Here is a 22,534-nt window from a genome sequence, read left to right as displayed (position 1 = left end):
ATTTTATACACGTTGATCTCACTGATTGAAACCAAAATTTTATACAGAACTACAATTGTAGTTACAAAATTGCATACCAAATTTGATATATTTAAGTCATTGCGTTTTTGAGTTATCGCGTTTACATGCTTCTGAAAGTACAGGCCAACAGACGGTTAACTCTCTATTGACATTTGGTCCAAAATTTTATACAGAACTGCAATTGCAGTCCCAAAATTGCATTCCAAATTTGATATATTTAAGTTATTACGTTTTTGAGTTATTGCGTTTACATGCTTCTGAAAGTACAGGCCAACAGACGGTGAGCCTTCTATTGACATTTGGTCCAAAATTTTATACAGAACTGCAATTGCAGTCCCAAAATTGCATTCCAAATTTGATATATTTAAGTTATTACGTTTTTGAGTTATTGCGTTTACATGCTTCTGAAAGTACAGGCCAACAGACGGTGAGCCTTCTATTGACATTTGGTCCAAAATTTTATACAGAACTGCAATTGCAGTCCCAAAATTGCATTCCAAATTTGATATATTTAAGTTATTACGTTTTTGAGTTATCGCGTTTACATGCTTCTGAAAGTACAAGCCAACAGACGGTGAGCCTTCTATTGACATTTGGTCCAAAATTTTATACAGAACTGCAATTGCAGTCACAAAATTGCATTCCAAATTTGATATATTTAAGTTATTACGTTTTTGAGTTATTGCGTTTACATGCTTCTGAAAGTACAGGCCAACAGACGGTGAGCCTTCTATTGACATTTGGTCCAAAATTTTATACAGAACTGCAATTGCAGTCACAAAATTGCATTACAAATTTGATATATTTAAGTCATTGCGTTTTTGAGCTATCGCGTTTACATGCTTCTGAAAGTACAGGCCAACAGACGGTGAACCCTCTATTGACATTTGGTCCAAAATTTTATATCTGCATTATAGATGCTATATATGTGCACAAATATCATTTAACTAGCTGTCTTCGTTTTGAAGTTATCGTTTTTAACTTATAATCGAGCACTCTTAGGGACAGACTTCCTCTGAATTAATTTTACTCAAAATTTGACTGAAATGCACAAATTTGGAGTGAAGACAATATATCAATTTTCACCCGTCTAGATCAAAGAATTTATGAGTTATCTTTGTCACACACAAATGCCAAAAATGTGTTTTTCGATTTCAAGAAAGTCTAAAATGTTGAGAGTCGGAAAAATCTAGAGTTCGAATTTTTTGACGATTACAATGATTTCTCATATACGAAGTACAGAGAAAAGCAATGGAAGTTGCTAACTGAAAACTACTTTTCAGTACTTAACTTCGAAGCAATCGCAGTTATCGAAAAACTTCGAATAAGAAGTTCTTCGTTATGATGAGGTAATAATTCACCTCATTTGAATTAACTTTCTATCTTTGATCGTTAGGGAGATGTGCGGGATTTGAAAAATTGAACGATTTTCTACCCTTTGCGTTTAATGCCCATTTATGAACTCATATCGAGGTTTTCATTCAGATCATTCGCTTATTCCAATCTAATCAAAAGATAGAAGAAACTACGCAGAAAATTTTCTAAAATTATGTCCAGAGAACCATTGCATTTGATATTCTTTTTTGTAGAAAACTACCTAAAATGATATCTTCGGAGAAGAGCATTCATCGCCTACCTGTCTGAGCTAAGATATTGCTTCATCTTTAGGGGTAATAGATGAAGTTTAGTTTAGTTATATTAATGTCTCGTTTCGAAGCAATACGACCTTATTTGCGCAAGGATATATTACAATATCTCTACTATGTTGTTCGCTATTCTGAATGTGGTACATTATTATGAAGATATTCTAGCAGAATTCTAGAGTATCCTATGTTAATAAGGGTAGACTATTTGGGGAGGGACTTCGTAATTTTGAATCGGTGTTCAGAGGATAAAGACGACTATTGGGAATAATGGCGGTGATTTTAATTTTAGATACTGGCTGAACAAAACCTTAAAAATATCCTCTTAAAAAGAGAGACTGCAATAAGAAATAAGAAAATGCCCCTTTCTTCCTTTTTTTCACTTGTTAGGAAATAAGACTTTTCTTCCTTTTACTACTAAGTAGATAACGTATTTTTGTCTTTCTTCCCTAAAAATACTTTAATGAAAATAAATGTAGAAATACAGTGATATAGGGTAATAAACTAATTGAAGGAGGATATTAAATTTCATTCATTTGCCACCAAAAATGAGCCAAATTAAAGATTTAATGAATGTCCCAAATCATAAATAGAGAAATAATATATACTAATGAAAGTTTATGTTGTTTTAAGGTAAAGATTAATTTTCCAACAATATTTTATGAATCATTTTCTACTAGTGAAATAATAATATCTACTAATAAAATATCTACTAATGAAATAATAATATCTACTAATAAAATATCTACTAATGAAATAATAATATCTACTAATGAAAGTTTATGTTGTTTTAAGGAAAAGATTAATTTTCCAACAATATTTTATGAATCATTTTCTACTAATGAAATAATAATATCTACTAATAAAATATCTACTAATGAAATAATAATATCTACTAATGAAAGTTTATGTTGTTTTAAGGAAAAGATTAATTTTCCAACAATATTTTATGAATCATTTTCTGCTACAATTATTCTGGCAACAAGAAAATGAGTCTATTTTACCATGGAGTTCTCTGCAGCCTGGTGGTTAGGTCTCGGTGAGTGGATCGGAACTTTCCAAATTCGAAATCTTGTTCCATTGATCAACAGGGTATGAGGCGCGTCAAATTCGTCGGATCAAATGTCCTCCCGCTGGTCTGGTGCAGAAGTTTGCAGAGAGCGCGCCATATCAGCTGTTGTTCTCTTCATCTCATCAGAATTACGAGTTCCATATTAAAATAACCCTAATGTTGCTTTAAAATGGGACGTTAATATAACAGACTAACTCTTTGTTTTATGACAAGAATATAATATTTAGAATGATAAATAGAATGTACATTCAGCATCTGTGATCGTATTAAGACTTTTTGAATAGCAAAATAATTAGTTATAGAACAATTTAAAATATATTATAACATGAATTTAATACATTAAAAAATTATTTTATTATTTTTAAGAGACTGTTCGTATATACAGACATAACAACTTAAAAGTAGTGAAACTGTGAGGCAGCCGAATAAAAATAACACTGCCTTGATATGATTGTCAGTTTCGTTGAAAAAAATGTTGCCTGTTATTCATAAGCAACGTTTCCAGGGATTTGAATGGATAAGAATTGACATTTGAGAGCGGAGGCACTATTTTCTTGAAAGGGCTACTCTAAAGTGTACAATACGCTTTTATAATTACTTTCATCTTTTGTTTTTGAGGATAATTGACTTTTGATATTTTTCATCAAGTTGAGAAACGCGATAATATATTCCAAAACAGGTTATTTTTAGCTGCATGATTGAAGGGAGCGTGATGTTATAATAACGCAACCTGTTATTAAATTGATTGTTTATGAGACTTTTCAATGAGAAAAAGAAATTCTTTTGCGATATAATTAATTATTCTTCGGCTATAAGATTTTTTTATCACTTATGAGACCATTTAATATCTTAAAAGCTTGCGCAAATTATGTGGGGAGTAAATTTTTGTTTGGTAATTTCAATTAATTTAATACGGAAAAGAAAAACACTTTTCTTAATCCTAAGAAGCAGCATTTATCCATTAAAGTTTGTGTACTTCATTAATTACAAGATTTTAAAAATATTTTATTTTAGTACTAGAAATCTAATTCTTTTTATAGTAATATTGTAAAATAAAAAATAAAAAAATGCGATTTTTGTTGTTGAGTAAATTAACAAAACTTTTATTTAAAAATTGAGAAACCGAAAATTATAATTCCATTATTTAATGTAATCTTATAGATATTTTTAAAATTTATGTTTTAAGAAACATTAATAAACCAGAGGAAGTGATCTTCCAAAAAGTTTCTTGCATATTCTGTAATAACCCTCCCCACCGTATAAAATTGTGGACCTTGAGACCATGAATGCCTTGTATGACATTGGTGGGTGTTATTAGTGACGAAATATTGATATTTAATTGGAACTTAGCATTTTAATTGAATCAATCATGTTAATCTTTGCGATATTTTTGGCGACTAAATATTGATATTTAACTGGAACTTAGCATTTTAATTGAATCTATCATGTTAATCTTGGCGATATTTTTGGCGACTGATCTCTGTTGTATAAGGTTAATAACATTCAAAAAACGAATTTGTGATTTTGACACGTTATTTCCAACCGATCGAAATCAAAATTTGACTCAGAACTATAATTGTAGTCAAAAAATTATATATTTAAGTCATTGCGATTTTGAGTTATTATTTTAACATGCTTCTGTAAGTATAGGTCGACAAACGGTCAATCCTTTGTAGGATTTGTTCCAACAACTACAAGGTGTCTACGTTATAAAATTTAACTTTGTTTGCCGAATTTTATTTATATAACTCAATTCGTTTTGTAGTTATTGATTTAACTTATATTCAAACAACCGGACAGACATACTTCGTCTGAGTGGATTTTGCTCAAAATTTGACAGAAATCTACAAATTTAGTATAAAGACCGTATACTAAATTTCATCTCTCTAGATCAAAGTATTCTTGAGTTATCTTTTTCACACACAGACAGACAAACATAATACCAAGAACGTATTTTTTTAATTGTAGGAGGTCTGAAATGTAGAGATATGACAAAATCTCGAGTTTGAATATTTTGACGATTATAATACTTTCTCTATATTTCGTATACGAGGAAGTGAAAAATTAAATAATAACTAAGAAATTTCCCTAATTTTTAACAAAAATTTTCGAAATGCTTTTCTTTATTTTTAATTGAAGATTAAGGAAAGATTGAACTTAGCTAAAACTTTAGTTTTTCCTACAGTCTTTTCAAGTCTTCAAAAAAACAGAAGAAATATCTCTTTTGTTACACTGGATTGTAGTTTACTTATCATGTCTTATATCTTTCCTTAAGTTAAGTCTTAAAGTTAACAAGATGTCAAATTAATTCCTTTCCAAGGATCGTGAAAATTTTTTTTTTTACGTAATTTAATTTTTTTTGGTATCGTTTGCAGCAAAATTTCTAATTTTATTGTTTCATAATTTTACATGTCTTCCTGTTAAGTTAATTTTTCTTCTGCAGTTCCAATCACCTTAACTGTAATATGAATATTAACATCAATGCTATTTCTTTGCTTTGAATTCATTTTCATAGCTTTAACTTATGCTAGTTTGATTTTGAATTCATCGATGGTGTGGTTTTGATTTTTTTTTCAGTTTTTAAGAAATTTCTTTCTTTTTTTGGTTTTCACACCACCAACGACGCTGTGAAAGCAATGCTAGTAATAAAAATAAATTGTTTCAAGTCACATATTTTTCACGAAATATAAGCATTAGCTTGCTAAGTGCATGTATTTCAAATAAAAAAAATTAAAGAAAAGTATATTCGTTTCTTTCTCGCCTTTTATTGAAGATGTCTATAAGTTGATGAATGGCTATGAAAAGAAAGGGAAAAAAGAAAGGTTAAAAAACATAACAAAATGTAGTTAAGTGAGCAAACAAGAATATCAAATTAAATACCCTAAAAATAAATCAATGTAAAAATAACTTAACAGAGAGACGAATGTTTTAAACTTGATGATTGATTAGCCTGACAAACCTTATGACTATAAGTAGTTACAAAGTGTTTTGATATACAGTGTATTTTTCTTTGCGATTTTAACTTACTGAGATTCATTTCAAAGTGCTTTCCTTCTAGCTTGTATTTAAAGAAGGTTTTCTTTCTCTAATGGACTGAAAAGTAGTAATGTGGCTATAATGCGCCAGGTAAAGAGTCTATTTCATAATTAGAATGACAGATTTTTTTAAAAAGACAGATGAAATGACTATTGACATATGTGTTAAAGTTCATTGTTCACACATCAGATAGGATTAGGAATAAGAATTTTGAAGGCTATTTTAAATTCTTTCATGTTGGCAAAAAAGAAATTTGGGGATGGATTTTTTTTTTAATTTACTCAGATTTATGTTCTGATAACACCACACTATTTTAATATTTTCAAAAGTTAATTATTAGTTAATAATTAATTATATTAAATCTTATCCCGATACTAGTTGCGTTACCTGATAGAATCTTTGAAATGTAATTAATAATGAGATTATATGTTATATATAAATGTATGATAAAATACATTAAATACTAAAAAGTAAAAAAAAAATGGATATAAAAAGTTTTTCAAAACACATATTTGTTAATCTAATGAAAAGTAAGAAAAAAGTCTATCAATATAATGAAAATCAAAACAAAAATTGTAAAAGCTGTGACATGCTGAAACCAATGCTATAAGGAAAATCAGATATAATAAATATCACAAGAAAAAAAAAATCTATATACATTCACAAACAAATTTAGTAAAAACATTTTTATAAGAATACGGTTTTATTACTGTACAAAAGGTATAATTAAAAAAAATATTTTACATTATTTAGCCTTTTATTTACAGCTCGTTATAAATGTCACAAAAAGCTTCTCTAAGCGTTTATAAAAAAATTTAATAAAAATACTTTCATAAAAACAGAGTTATTTTAGAGTACAAAAAGTATAATTTTTAAAAAGTATCTTTATATGTAATTTTAAAAAGTATTAGATGATATAGTAAGTATCTATATCATCTAATTTTAAAAAAGTATTAAATGATATAGTAAGTATCTATATCATCTAATTTTAAAAAGTATTAGATGATATAGTAAGTATCTATATCATCTAATTTTTAAAAAAGTATTAGATGATATAGTAAGTATCTATATCATCTAATTTTAAAAAGTATTAGATAATATAGTAAGTATCTATATCATCTAATTTTAGCCTTTAATTTATAGTTTAACAGGCGATATCTCTTTCCAAACTTTCAAGTCACTTTAGCGGAAGGACGTGTGATCCTGTCGTATTATTAGTATACTGGGATAGCGTACGCGAAAGATATTTTGGGAAATCGTGTCTTGAATTCGCAGCCCTTCGACCTGAAACCGAATCTGTGTCTCCACTTCAAAACCGAAGTTGAGAAATGTCAAGACAAATTCGACATTCATTTCCCCCTGGACTTTTATATAACTTTCTCTTAAGAAATTTAATAGGCAATGCGACTAACTAAATAATCTTTTTAACATCTAACTAATAATTTATCGACATCTCAGAAGATATATTGTTTAATTCAATAAAATATTTACTCTAATCTAATAGTACTAGTAAGGAATGGCTTATTTTAAGATCGTTTGTGCGTTTGAAATAGCATAAAAGCTGTTTTGGGATGACTCTATAAATGAATGTGGTCAAATGACAATGAAAACTCCAGTATACTCTCTTAAATTTGATATCACCCACCCTTTAGAGATATGATCTGCGAGGTCAGATTAAATATGATATTCTGACATATACGGCAAATTTTTAATGGTATTGGTGATCTTTTAAAATAGCATCGAGAATCAATTTCGGTACCTTCAGAGGAAAAGAGCTGACGACGAACACTACCACCCCATATTTTGAACGTTTTCCCAAGCAAATGTTAAGGTCGTAGCTCAGCTACACTCATTCTACATTCTTCTGTGGTATTAGGACTCACACTTATGATCCATGTGTCACGAGGCTGCATTTGTGCCCCTCGGATACTGACTCATGCCTATGCACTCTGTGGGCTACGGCGCCTTGGCGGAAGAATTCCAATTTCCAAAGTAGAGGGTTGTAAGTTCGAGATTCGATACCACAATAATTCGCCGAGTGCATAGACCTGGTTATGTTAAACTTTTAATTACCGTATTTTTAAAACCTTTATTTAGAGATTATTTAATAATGTTTACAGATAGATTAAAATACTTTTGAAAATCAGGTAAATGTCATTTATATGCAAAGCTATGATATTATAATTTGGCATTATAAGAAAAATCGGTAAACGCAATAGCCCTCGGAAACAACAAGATTGGAGCTAGAGGGTTAATCCGTCAGGATTAAATCCCCACCCGTCGGTATGGTGCGAAATTTCGGAGAGGAGATTGTCGCCGCGAATTCTTCCTTGTTATCTGACTAGAACTAAGAGATTCATACCAAATTAGTCCCAGTGTAAGTTCAAATTTGCTTAAAGGATATCTAAATAAATTTAATTTAGTTTAAATATAACTAATAAAAACATTTTTTTTATTTCAGTATATTTTTTACAAATAATTATAAAGCAAATAGCATATCCAAAATAAGACGGAGAAACTAGCGTATAAAAAATTTAATATGCCATAAGAAGGAGCAATTTAAGTATAAAAATTTAATATGCCTTAAGAAGGAGCAATTAACGTATAAAGAATTTAATATGCCATAAGAAGGCGCTAAGTGGGAATAACGAGTTGTTTTGCGAAGGGGGTGGGGTAGCAGGCGCTTGCCAAAAAAATAAAAGGGAGGCCCTCGGAGGAAGCGTTTTCATTTGCTTGTGTGCCGAGAAGCTCCATAGTAACCCGCTTGCGTGATTTGCACGAGATACAAGGATACAAATTCCCATGCTGCGGCGACAGGATCTTCATTGCTCACCAGAGAATGGTTGACAGCTGATCGCCGAAATGCTCTCATCATTGGGGTAAGTTTTCTCAACCATCATTTCGCAGGACATGCGCTCCATTTCTTTTATTCCTTTTTTATCGATTGCTTGCTCTCTTATTAGAAGGAGGCACGAGTGGGAAAGTTGTTAGCGATTTTCCCACAATTACAGTATCGATAAATAACGTCTCGGAACTTTCCGTTAATTGTTCTAAAAAGTGTTTTTCGATTTTTTGTTTTTGAGGTTTATTTTTCTTAAAATGTCATAGTGATGCGTATATGTAAAAGTAATATATTTGTTTACCAATTGTGTAGTAAATAACTGAAGAATATTTCTCTAGAAATGAAGGGAAAATTTGAGAATTTAAATGGGTAATAGTTTAGAAAATTTTTGTGTAAAGTCTTTCTTTAGAATTTTGCATTTTATTGAAATTGGAATGTTTAGTAATTTTCCTAAAATGTTGGTATGCTCTATGCATTAAAATATATCATATTTATAATGAAAATGTATAACAAACAAATGTTGTATTTTTCTTATGATAAAAGAATAAGTTTGAGATGAGTAATTAAACTCTAATTTTCTTGTCGGAAAAATTTTTGTTGATAAAAGTTTAAATTTTTCAGAAAAAGTTTGAAATAAGTAATAATGCGTAAATTTCTCGCAGAAAATGCTTTTTTGATAAGATTTTAAGATTAAAAATTTTTAGATGAGTAATAATTTAGAAATTTAAAAATTTCTAAATTATTACTCATCTAAAATATTTAATGTTAAATAATAATTTTAATATAAGAAATAGTTTTGATAATAATTTAGCATTTTAATAATGAGTTTGAACTGAGTAATAATCATATGATTTCTAAAAAAGAAAATCTATTTTTTTTTGTTGAGATTTTAACATTTTGCTTAAATGCTGTTATTATGACTGAAAAATTCGCCACTAAGAGAAATATTAATATTTGATCCTTTTTTGGAAGACGCCTGCGTAAAATAAACAAAAGTAATTTTTTTTCTGCTGAAATTAAAGCAAGTTTTTACGATGTTTCTTATAGGGATTAAATTTTGTATAAAATAAAATCTTTACACAAAATAGATGATTTAAATAATTTCTGCTTAGTTGATGTGAAAAATCTAGACTTTAATCCAATTTTTACCTACATTGAAATGCATAGAAATGGAAGTAAAACTATTTTAGTGTTTAATAACTTGCGGATCGTATTATTTCTTATTAATAAAGGTATACATACAGACGTAGAACGAATAATTGATTACATGTTTAAGCGGTTGAGAAAAATACGATTAAATGTAATAAAAACTTTAGATTTTAGTCAAATTTGTTTTGATATTTTTTGTCTTAATTCTTATACAAATTCTTGCAATTTTCATAAAACACATATTAAAAATAATTTTACTTTAATAAGTAATAAAGAATTATTTTTTAAAAAAAATTCTTATTCTTTCGAAATCCCATGCAATAAAACTAAAATAGTATTTTATACAACGAAAAACGAATATATACAATTTATTTATACTACGAAATTATACAACGAATTTATACAATAAACAGTTTTAATTTTAAAGAAATCTTTGTAATTTTTATGCAGTAAAGATAATTTTAATTTATTTTGTCTTTTAATTTTAGGTGGATGCGTACATTCCATGCTTTGATTATGTGCTATTTATTTACGAACTGTTTTGCCGAACCTCCTGTGTAAGTAATTGATTAATATATTAAGTAATTAATAATCTTATTTAATTTAAATTAATAATTAACGCCTGAATACTTTTTTCCAAAAGATAAGGTAAAGTTTTAATGAAAAACAGATGTTTATAAATATTTTAATTTTCTGCAAATTCATGAATTATTTTTCTATCTCTCCGGACATGAACTCTTAATCAAATGATACATTCCTTTTTATTGAAATATATTCATGTTTTTTCACAGAAATACGTATCTTAAAATTTTAGTAGCATAAACAGATGTAATATTGTTTCTAAGTTTTTAAAATACTGGTGTTCCTTGACATAAAGTATAATTTAATGAAGCTGATATTCAAATCAAGTTTAATTAAATTAAAAAAAAATTGGATTTTAATCAAATTTTTTCTGATTAGTTTTTAGACTGTTTCTTTTTGTTTTTATAAAATATATTTAAAAATGTTTCGGCTTAACGAGTAATTAAGAAGTAATGAAATCTCTTCTCTTTCGAACTCATTAGCAATAAAACTAAAATAATATTAAATACAGGAGGAAAAACATAGTTCTAGTTTTAATGTCGCGTTTATATTTCATATTATTCTTTTATTTCTCCAGAAACTAATTCTTTGACTAATGATGTCCTTAAGCAAATGATAAATCCCTTTTTAATGAAATATATTCATGGTTTTTAACAAAAATACGTATTTCGAAATTTTAGTAGGGCAAAAGGATTTAACGCTGTTTTCAAAGTTTTTAAAAGACTGATGATTTTTTTTCCCCATAAATTGTAATTTAATGAGTGTGAAATTCAAATTAAGTTTAATTAAATTTAAAAATTTTAGATTTTAATCAAATTTATTCTGATTAGTTATCATTTTTCTCTCTTAATTTTTTGACTGTTTCTTTTAGTTTTTATAAAACATATTAAATTCTTTTTCCTTTTAATGAGCAATTAAGAAGTAATTATTTACTTTTCACTTCTGAATTCATTAGCAATAAAACTAAAATAGTATTATATACAGGAGGGAAAAATAGTTAATGAAGAAGTTAATAGTTAATTGAAGTTAAATAGTTAATAGAATTTAATGACGTGTTTATATTTCATATTATTCTTTTGCTTCTCCTAAAATTAATTTTTTGACCAATGACACTCTTTGGCAAATGATACATTTCCTATTATTAAAATATATTCATGTTATTTCACAGAAATACGCACTTTGAAATTTTAGTAGGTCAAAAAGATGTAACGCTGTTTACAAAGTTTGCACAAACGCTGATGATATTTTAACATAAAGAATAATTTAATGGGGCAGAAAGATAAATTTCAGTTGGAATTGCTTTAAAGAAACCTCAAAGATCTTTCTGTTCAATTCCATGACAGTGATTTAACAAAAAAATTTTTTTTTTCCCTGTCTCAGACGTTGATTCTTTTGCCAAAAGTAGAATGAAATCAGCGTTTTGGTCACAGTCGGGTGTCCTAAACCTTGGAGAAGTAAACCCAAGTGGGACTGGTGCCAAAAAATCATTGATCAGAGTTGGGAATAATTTAAAAATGTTGCTTTTCAGAAGTAAAACGAGGATGTTGCTAATTAATCATGCGACAGAATATGCCAAAAAAGAGAAATTAAAAAATGGAAATACCTCCATCAATTTTAAATCCATTTGGATCACATTTTTATGTCAGTTTTCAAAGCAGTTAATGGATGGCCAATACCGGAAGAGTAAAGTATCCTTCTACGTTTACTTAAAAACAAGAATTATATAGGCAGTGCTGTAATACAATATATATCTTCTAATACTCTATTTAAGAATATTTAATGAAAACAAACATTTAGTTTTAAAGGCAAAATATCCCCATGTAATTTTTAATTCCTACTTTTTTCTATAAGGAGCTAGGAAAGAGAAAATACTATAATCGTCAAAAAAATTTGACCTCGAGATTTTTACGAATTTTCATGTCTTAGATATCTCTGAATCTGAAGGACACGTTTTTGGAATTAAGTCTGTCTGTCTGTTCGTGAACAACAAACGTTTTAATCAAACAAAACAAACAAAAATAAACGTTTTAAGCTAGATGAATGAAATTTGATGTGTGTTCTTTACACTAAATTATTAGATTTCTATCATATTTTGAATGAAATACATTTATTGAATGTTTGTTTGTCTGAGAACAAGTGAACACTATGGCTACAAACTATAAAGAACTAGATAAATAAAATTTAGTACACAATTTTAGCATTTAAAGTATAAATCATCAAACTTTGAACCAAATCTATCAAAGATTTGACCGTCTGTCGGTCTGTTCATTTGTATGCGTGTAAACGCGTTCGCTCAGAATCTCAATGAATTAGATTAATGAAATTCGGCAAGTGATCTTGCCACTAAATTTTGGTTTCAATCGGCTGAAAAAAGTTTCTAAAATCTTTACTCGTTTTTCTTCTTTATATTAAGAAGCACAAAACGTTCATGTGCGGGACTCATGGTATTCACGCTCTTGCCCAAGGTCCACAATTTTCGTGCGGGGAGGGAGGAGAAAGGATAGCATCATTATTAGGGAGTAAGTGAGAAAGTTTCAGAGAGACCATTTCCGCGAGTTTTATATACGTTCTTATATACGAATTACACAACAGAAAATATTGTAATCACCAACAAATTTGATGTCAAAATTTTGAAGACTTTTCATATATTAAACCTTCTAGAGTGTAAAATTATCATTTTTGGAATTTTGCGTTTTTATCTGTGATATAATAATACAAAAAATGAACAAGTTAGTCTGATGAAAATTTGCATACGGTATCTACAATAAAATTATAGATTTCTGTCAAATGTTGAACGGAATACGTTTATGGGAAATCTATCTGCCTATTCATCCATCGCTTGTGAGCACTATAATCATAATCAGCTGGGTAGATGAAATATGGGATATCGTTCTATTACTAGAATTGTTGAACTGTGTCAAAATTAAAGTCAAAATATATAGAAAAGTTGACAGTTTTGTTTGTGTCTCTGTTCATGATTACGTAAATACTATAATTCAAAAAAGCAACAAGCAAGATGAGTGAATTTTAACATATGATCTTAAAATTTTATCGTTATTAAAATTGTAGTTAAATATCGAATTTTGAATTAATCTATAATATATTGTCTGTTTATGAGAACACATATCATTGTGTATGTAAACACAAGGACAACAAGCTGTATAAATGAAACTGTGTAAAAGACACAACTGAACTGTATAAAGACATAACAAGCTGTATAAAGACATAACAAGCTGTATAAATGAAACTGTGTAAAAGACACAACTGAACTATATAAAGACATAACAAGCTGTATAAATGAAATTGTGTAAAAGACACAACTGAACTGTATAAAGACATAACAAGCTGTATAAATGAAATTGTGTAAAAGACACAACTGAACTGTATAAAGACATAACAAGCTGTATAAATGAAACTGTGTAAAAGACACAACTGAACTGTATAAAGACATAACAAGCTGTATAAAGACATAACAAGCTGTATAAATGAAACTGTGTAAAAGACACAACTGAACTGTATAAAGACATAACAAGCTGTATAAATGAAACTGTGTAAAAGACACAACTGAACTGTATAAAGACATAACAAGCTGTATAAATGAAACTGTGTAAAAGACACAACTGAACTGTATAAAGACATAACAAGCTGTATAAATGAAACTGTGTAAAAGACACAACTGAACTGTATAAAGACATAACAAGCTGTATAAATGAAACTGTGTAAAAGACACCACTGAACTGTATAAGACATAAGAAGCTGTATAAATGAAATTTTGTATATTGGTTTTGTTAGAAAAATGATAAATACATATAAATTTTTTGACTCTATAAGTCAATGGAAATCGAACCAAAATGCGTTCGAATTTAGTTTCATTTTGATACGAAGTTAAGCCCAAAAACGTGGCGCATTTTCTAAATTGATGAGAAAGTTGAAGAAAGGCCACTCTCGTTGGTTTTAGAATAAAAATAACAAAAAATTTCTCTCTATTGTTTATAATTCTTACATGTAAATAAAATATATTCATATTCTAATTTCTTTATTATTTCATGGTGTTATTTCAATATAATTTTTTTCCCACACAGATTCATAAACGATGAAAGTGACAAAGAAATCTTGGATACATTGCTACTTAAAAGCGGTTATGATAAAAGAATTAGGCCTGAAGGTAAGCTATCAAAATATTACCTTACCGAAAAATAATATTACCGAAGAACATTACCGAAAAAAAATACTTGGCATGGCTTGATTCGTTTTGAAATTTCATGCATTTAGAAGATAGCAGTTGTGTATCGAGAAACCTATTTGTACTATTTAGTGCCTCTGAAAGGCTTATATTTAACCTAAGCTGATTGCAAATAAGAAGCTAAGAGAGGTGATATCACCGGGGTCTCCAAGTTTGTACAAAAGATAATTTAAATATATGTTCGGTGTTTATGAATACTATAATTTCTTAGCGTACAGGATGAAATAAATAAGAATTTGACTTTTAATATACATGACAAAACAATATTATAATCATATTTTTTATATTCTATGTAATTTTTATTTTTTACAAATTTATTTATTTTTCAGTTAAACTAATGATATATTTGTTATCGATCTGTTTGCAATCCTCTTCAGCCTAACGGTTATAGACAGCTGCCTAGTAATTGACGGCTAAAGGCGTCAGCGTTCTTTAAAATGAAAAGACTTTCATTTTGAATGCAGAGTTTCGTTAGATTCATATAGTTTACTGAGTTTAATGCGTTAGCTGCTTCATGAATAGCATGTGATTCACGCCTACTTTCTAATTAAATTATTTCTTTCTAAATGTAAATTATTTCTTCTTATAAATGTAAGGCATAGCAAATAAGGGCTTATAGAACTAGATAGAAGGTTTAGGTTAGCCGTTAGGCTGAAGAGTTTGCAATTCGCTTCTGCTAAACAGGCTCTAGGCAGTTGCCTAGAAGACAATCCACCACCGCAATGGTTGGCGGCTTAATGGTTGCATTTAAGACTTTCGTGTTAAATGCAGAATTTCGTTAGATTCGTATGGATTACTAATGTTTAACACGTTAGCTGCCTCGTGAATCGGCTGTGATTCACACCTACTTTGTAATTAGATTACCTCTTTCTCTTCTAAACTTAAGACATAGCAAAGAAGGGAGTTGGCACGTAATTAGATTGTTCGAAGCCCAGGCGTATGTCAGGGAACGTGTTAAAATTGAATATTGTTCAAATAAACGGTAATACAGTAGTATCATATAAAAAAAATTTTCATCTCGGCTTTATAATACATCCCATTGTTTTAACGTGCTTTCAATATATATATATATATATATATATATATATATATATATATATATATATATATATATATATATATATATATATATATATATATATATATATATATATATATGATATAAACTTAATAGTTACTTAAAATAGTTTTTAGAAGGATTATTTCAGTCATGTTTTTTCTTTAATAACATTATTTGTTTTTATTTATCTGAAATGTTTGCTGATGAAAATTTTTCCACTTCTAATCTTTACCATTTTCGACAGATCATGCTTGCGTTATTTAACTGTAGACAATACCATTGTATTTTTTCTTCACTATCACTCGATAATACCTTCGGTTACGTGACCAAGTAAAATAATTCCTCGGAATTCAAGGGATCAGTGAAAGCTAAGATGGTTAATGACACCCGAGGCAGTCATCCATGCAGTCTCGCGGAAGATTAATTGTTTCAATCAACAAGTTGGCCCCATCAAGACAATGAGTGATATTAAACTTTTTCGAGAAAATGTAACTTGTTTGGTTTTAGAAAAGAAATGACAGGCATTAAATGTATGAAACATAGATGCTATTTTTTGTTATATAAAAAATTTGATAATACATATACATAAAAACTATTGATTTTATCATGCAGTTGAAATAATTTTGAATGGAAATAATTCTGCTGTAAAATTAAATTTAACAGCAATTGTTACAACGAACTATTAAAACCCAAATTGAAACTAAAGTTCTATGAACAATAGCCTATTGATTCGTTAACTATTTCTTTTTTGCTTGAAATGTAATTCCACAGATAAAAGAAAAATGAAATAATTTTCATTTATGCATCTAGAAATGAAATTTCCTTATGCTAAACAGTAAATTATATAGTTTTTTAATGTCCTTATCCCATCTGTTACATTATCTTGTACTCCGACTGTTTACTGTAGTGCTCTCAAATGGCCAAATGTCGAAAAATAAAGTTATTGGTTTACGCGAAAAAGTCAAATAATTCTTAGCATAATTTTCATTTATGCATCTATAAATGAAATTTCCTTATGCTAAACAGTAAATAATATAGTTTTTTAATGTTCTTATACCATCTGTTGCATTATCTTGTACTCCGACTGTTTACTGTAGTGCTCTCAGATGGCCAAATGTCGAAAAATAAAGTTATCGGTTTCCGCGAAAAACCCAAAAAAGTCAAATAACTCTTAGCATAATTTTCATTTATGCATCTATAAATGAAATATCCTTATTCAAAGCAGTAAATTATACAGTGTTTTAATGCCATTACATCATCCTTTGCATCAACGTGTACTCCGACTGTTTAATGCAGTGCCCTCAAATGGCCAAATGTCGAAAAATAAAACCATAGGTTTCCGCGAAAAACCCAAAAAAGTCAAATAACTCTTAGTATAATTTTCATTTATGTATCTATAAGTGAAATTTCCTTATGCTAAACAATATAGTTTCTTTTTAATGTCCTTATACCATTTATTGCATTATCATGTACTCCAACTGTTTATTGTAATGCCCTCAACTGACCAAATGTAGAAAAAATACCCCATAAGTTTCCGCGAGAAACTCAAATAAGCAGCGTCACCTCATATGTTCCCTCCCCCCACCTAGAGCGGAGAAGGAAAATAAATGTTCTTAGCATCGGTCGTGAACGATCGTTTATTCCCATCAGTGGAGAAAACAAAATGCATTTATTATTCAAGAGGTCCGTCTTACTTCAGTACTCTCCGCTATCTGTAGAATTTAAAGAAAGCACAGCAATGAAAATTCTGTTTAAGAAAAATAATTAAATCTCCTGTTTGTGTTTCAACATCTTCTTTGAATTACATTAAAATATTTATTCCCGTTTCGCAACATTTATCCGTATCTCCCTTTTCAGTTGTCCACAATCTCATAAGTTTAAAGGAAAAAGTCATTTTTAAATTAATCTTTTAACCACATTATGGCTATACAAAATATCGATCTTTTTCAAAATCTGAAATTACGTCAGGAAAGCACTGAGGTATTTCTCTCTGAAGTTAAGAATCGCTGGAAATTTTTTTCAAGTGGATGTCGATATGCTTCTCATTAGGGGAAATAAAAAGGCTTATTCGAAAACTTCAAAACTTAATTACCATAGGGAAATTCAGAAATGGGCTATTCTTGCAATTCTTTTCTTTTTATTTTCTTCTCTTTCCTGCCTTCCGAATTCTTTTCAGTTTAATTTTTTATCATTTTATTTTATAAAATTTCTACATGACTTCTTGCTTACAACGTATTATTTATATTTTTTTATCATACTAATTAATTTTCAGTTGAAAAAGCATAGATTTTTGAATACAGATTTTTGAAAATCTAGCTTTCCAGTGCTTCTGAGAAACGGAACTGATTAAACAGGTATTAAAACCTATTCAGTTAATGTAAAAAGTTTATAAATATTAAAGCTAAATTTTAAAATGTAAATGTACTAAATGGAAATGTAAAAGTAATTATAACAAATGCAAATGTAATAAATGTGCAATGTAAAATAAAAAAAAAATGTATATGTATTTGCAAGAAACATAGATTGTAATAAATACGAACATAGTCGTAATAATTGCGCACTTTAAAATTTAAAAATATAAATGTAATTGTAATGAATGTAACGTTTTGATACATAATTTTGATTGTAATAAATGTAAGATCATTTTTATCATACTAATTAATTTTAAATTGAAAAGGCATAGATTTTTGAATACAGATTTTTAAAAATATAGCTTTCTAGTGTTTCTGGGCAACGGAGCTGATTAAACAGGTATTAAAACCTATTCAGTTAATGTAAACTGTAGAAAGTTTATAAATATTAAAGCCAAATTTTAAAATGTAAATGTACTAAATGGAAATGTAAAAGTAATTATAATAAATGCAAATGTAATAAATGTGCAATATAAAATAAAAAAAAATGTAGATGTAATTGCAAGAAACGTAGATTGTAATAAATACGAGCATAGTCGTAATAAATGCGCATTTTAAAATTCAAAAATGTAAATGTAATTGTAATGAATGTAACATTTTGATACAAAATATTGATTGTAATAAATGTAAGATGCAAATATATAACCGTAAAAATTAAATGTAAAAATTAAAAGAATAAACTAAAAAAAGTAAAAAAAATTAGATTAATATAAGTTAAAAGGCATTAAAAAAATTTTTTTTTAGAGCAGTTTGAGTTGATAGACCCCTACTGTATGCATTACAAGATAATAAATCTAACGCCTGAAGATTATTTGTCCCATGCTTATAGTAAAACGGAGAAACGGAAATTTGAAACAGACGATGGCGTTTACAGTTATTTGTTGAGCATCTCAGTACACAAGTCTACTTCCTTTTTCAGCGAATCCCTTATAAGACAAGGCCGATAGTCTATATTCTGAAATTGCTTTATGGATCTTCATTTGCGGCTATTTTTATGCAACTAGCTTTATCTCATAAAGCATTGTCGGTCCTTTCTTACCGATTTCAAAATTTTCCGTGGCATATTACGGTCAAACAGCTCCTTTACTTGCAAAGGATGCTGATAAATATTCGGTTTTTATTCAAGATGGTTTTGTCAAACTGTTTCTTACTCTTCTATAAAACTGAGGTTTTTTAAACTTTTTTTTTTAGAATAGCTTGTTTTTGATTTGACTTGAAATCACTGATAACAAGTGATTGGAAGTGAAATCGGAAAGCAATTTTCTTGGAAGAGAGTAAAAATGGGATTGAAGAAATAAAAGAATATATATTTTTTAAACTTACACGCTATGACTTTTTATTTTTCGAATGGGATTGTGAAAATCTGTATGAAAAGACGTAAGAAGTATAGACAAATAATTTTAAAAATTCGGTGTTTACTTAAAATTTCTTAACTCTGAGATCTGTTGCATTTTAAATAAAGTATGTAATAAATAAATTGTCTTATTATTTATGAGTTAAATAATTCAATATTATTTTAAAGCAAGACAAGTATTAAATGATTAAAATATATATCATGAAGCAGCCCAGGGCCAATAATACTTAAATATTTGTCAAATTTCAAAACTTATGTTCTAAAAAATAATTATTATTGGTATTTCAAAATTCATATTGGTCATTCATTATGAAAACTAAGAGTTGAAGTTTGGTTTTATAAACGTAATTAAATATTGAAATAGATCCAATAAGATTATTATACGAATTCAAATTCGTATTGCGCACTATAAAAATTCATTAAACGAATTTATCATGAAAACTTCTTGTTGGTGGAGTACAGCGAAACAGGCGCCAATAAACCTAAACACCAATCAACCAAATAACCCAAACTTTGTACATTAGTTTTTGATAACATCAGTGCCACGTATCTGGTATCAATGTTTCAAAAATCAAATAACAGATTTGATATGGCGATCGTATTGTGAAATTTGATGACATTTTCTGACTAAAAATGCCGATAATTATTAAAATTTATTTGCATGCAAATTTATTTTGCTCGGTTTTGGAATAGTTTTAATTATTAGAGCTGTCGATTTTTCAGGAAAAGTATCTCTTGTTACTTCCACAGGAAATAATTTCCGAAGAACGTTAAGTGAATGAATTTGAATTTTGTGTGAGCTTTTGTAAATATATAAGAAGGAATGATAGTGAAATTAAAGTTACAAGAAATTCCTGTTTCATGAACTTGATTCATCAATAATTTTTCAAGAGACATTATGAAACTTCTGAACCTTTAAACTATCAAAATTAATTTTTTTTGTGTGTAGTTGAAAATATCGTTTACTTTTACGTGGAAGTACAATACTTATCTAAAACTTTTAAATCATCAAATTTCTTAGTACTTTAACTATCTCGTAATGCATTAAGGCGAAAGTTTGTCCTTTTTGTAGTTCATTAAATTTTGTTTTATCTTTCCCGTAACATAATTTCATCGAATGGGAGCTTATAAACTTTATAAAAATGTATTAGCAACTTTAGAGAGTAATTTTTTTTCTTTATCAATAAAGAGTCACCATATAGATAATTTTTAATTCATCTTGAAAAACAATAACAAAAAATTAGGCATGTGATATGCTGAGTTTCACTATAACTCTCTTAAATAAGGTTATTCATTTTATGGCCAATTAGTTTTTAAATGAAGAAATTTGTCTTCCCGATATTTTCATTTCATTAATTTTTCATTAAACTGTTATCCAAATACCCCGAATAGTTTAATTTCCTTCACTCATATTTCAAAATAAGTGTGATACTTAAAAATGGTAGAAAATATCGACATTGGCTTACAAGTAAATAAGTAGAAAAGCAATTGTATTCAAATAACAATATAGGTAATTAAACTTTCTAAGGGGAAGCCCTCTGTAGATTCATTTATGAATAAATAAAGCCTCCTTGACATAATGATCCTAGTAAGTGATGAGAGTACTTAGATAATTAGTTAAGTTTGAGTCTCCTTGTAGTAAAATATTTTTACATAGAAAGTTGAAAGATAATGAAAGTAGATTTGATTAATTTGGTAGTTAAAGAAGATATTGTTTATTTTAATTAGTTTACTAAATGACAAAGAATTCAGTCATGGGGCATAAATTCTGATATTTTTAAGATCGTTTCTTGTATATTTTAAAGCAAGAATATTAGTTTAAAGTAATTCAGTTAAAATGAATTAGAGTTAAACTTCGATATAATGAATTTGAAGACTCCTGAAAGAAATTCGAAGGATAGAAATTTCAATAAAGTATAAATAGATGATTTTTCATTCTCTTAGTAGAAACGTCTACTTATAGCTAATTTTCGAATGTTAAAGACTTAAAAAATTTGACTATCGAAACATAAATAATAAACTTAAAATATAAACTATCAAAGAAACGTATTTAATGAAATTACAAATATATATACATTTTGTATATTTGCTTACAACGTGCTCAAAATGTGCATTCCTACCCCCTTAAAAACAATACATATTTTTTAAATAAATTATTCTTTTATATCTTCTTTGAACATAATATTTTGCTGAGGCCGTTTTAGAATAAAGTTCATTTCTAAACAGAATGGTAAAAATTTTTCCCAAAAGAGTTAGGAATAAATTGCAAGTCATGCTCAACTATTTCAAATGCTTTCATTTCTTCTTTTCTGAATGCTTATAATCATCTTTAGATTTATCTTAATCAAGGCAGTCGTCTTGAAATATGTCTAGACTGGGGGTAGGAGGTAATAATCTATATTTAAGTTCTCGTCTATAAGTAGAAATTGCTCGAATTCAATATCGCCATTTTCCTGATTAAACGAGTTGTTTCCATACTTTTTTTGCATTTTCCATATCTCTTTGCACATTATTTTCTATTCTTTCTTTATTTTCTGCAGAAATTTCTTTTACAAAACAAACTTTACCTAACAATCCTTTATCGGCGTGGTAAGCCATCAATCTTCGGTAATTTGATTACTTCGCTTATACATAACTCTTACAATTAATTTTTTTGTGTATGCGCAGTTTTCAAAAACATGTTCATTTGTTTGAGAATTTGTTTTTCGTAGTGAATTTCCAAATTTTTAAGCTCACTTTAATCCAAGAGTTGTATTTTAGCATCGTATTACGTGGGAAAAATATGAACTTAACGTTAATCAATTTTTATTCAGCTGAATTAGGACTTGATTATAAAAGGAAGGAGTAGTTTTTTTAGGAGTTTTCTATAAAAAGAAGCTTTTTTATTTTTTGTTTGATAAACAGTTAATCAAAGTTAGCATCTCAATCAAAGGTAGTCTTAATCGATAATAATTCTGATCACAGAAGATCTTTTTTCTTCTAAAATTGTAGAATTTTACGCTCGAAACAATTCGACTGTTTACTTTTTGCTATCACAAGTCGCTATGATCCATCAGTTTCACACGAAAGGAAACAGAGATTCGGTCATTTTTATATATTTTTTCAAAAGCCTCTGAAAGCA

At 28.3% G+C, this 22,534-nt stretch overlaps 1 protein-coding gene across 1 annotated transcript in view; it reads left to right on the top strand.

The window, feature by feature from the left end:
• Positions 1 to 8,525: 8,525 nt before the first annotated feature.
• Positions 8,526 to 22,534, top strand: part of LOC129958480 (glutamate-gated chloride channel-like) — a 92,294-nt gene continuing 78,285 nt past the window's right edge. The window contains exons 1-3 of the mRNA XM_056070976.1: positions 8,526 to 8,651; positions 10,252 to 10,320; positions 14,428 to 14,510. Coding sequence (XP_055926951.1) covers positions 8,635 to 8,651; positions 10,252 to 10,320; positions 14,428 to 14,510 — 169 coding nt within the window. The 5' untranslated portion in view covers positions 8,526 to 8,634. The remainder of the gene's footprint in view (positions 8,652 to 10,251; positions 10,321 to 14,427; positions 14,511 to 22,534) is intronic.

Source organism: Argiope bruennichi, chromosome X1, assembly GCF_947563725.1.
Source record: "Argiope bruennichi chromosome X1, qqArgBrue1.1, whole genome shotgun sequence".
Lineage (NCBI taxonomy): Eukaryota > Metazoa > Arthropoda > Arachnida > Araneae > Araneidae > Argiope > Argiope bruennichi.
This window is presented reverse-complemented; position numbering and strand designations above follow the sequence as displayed.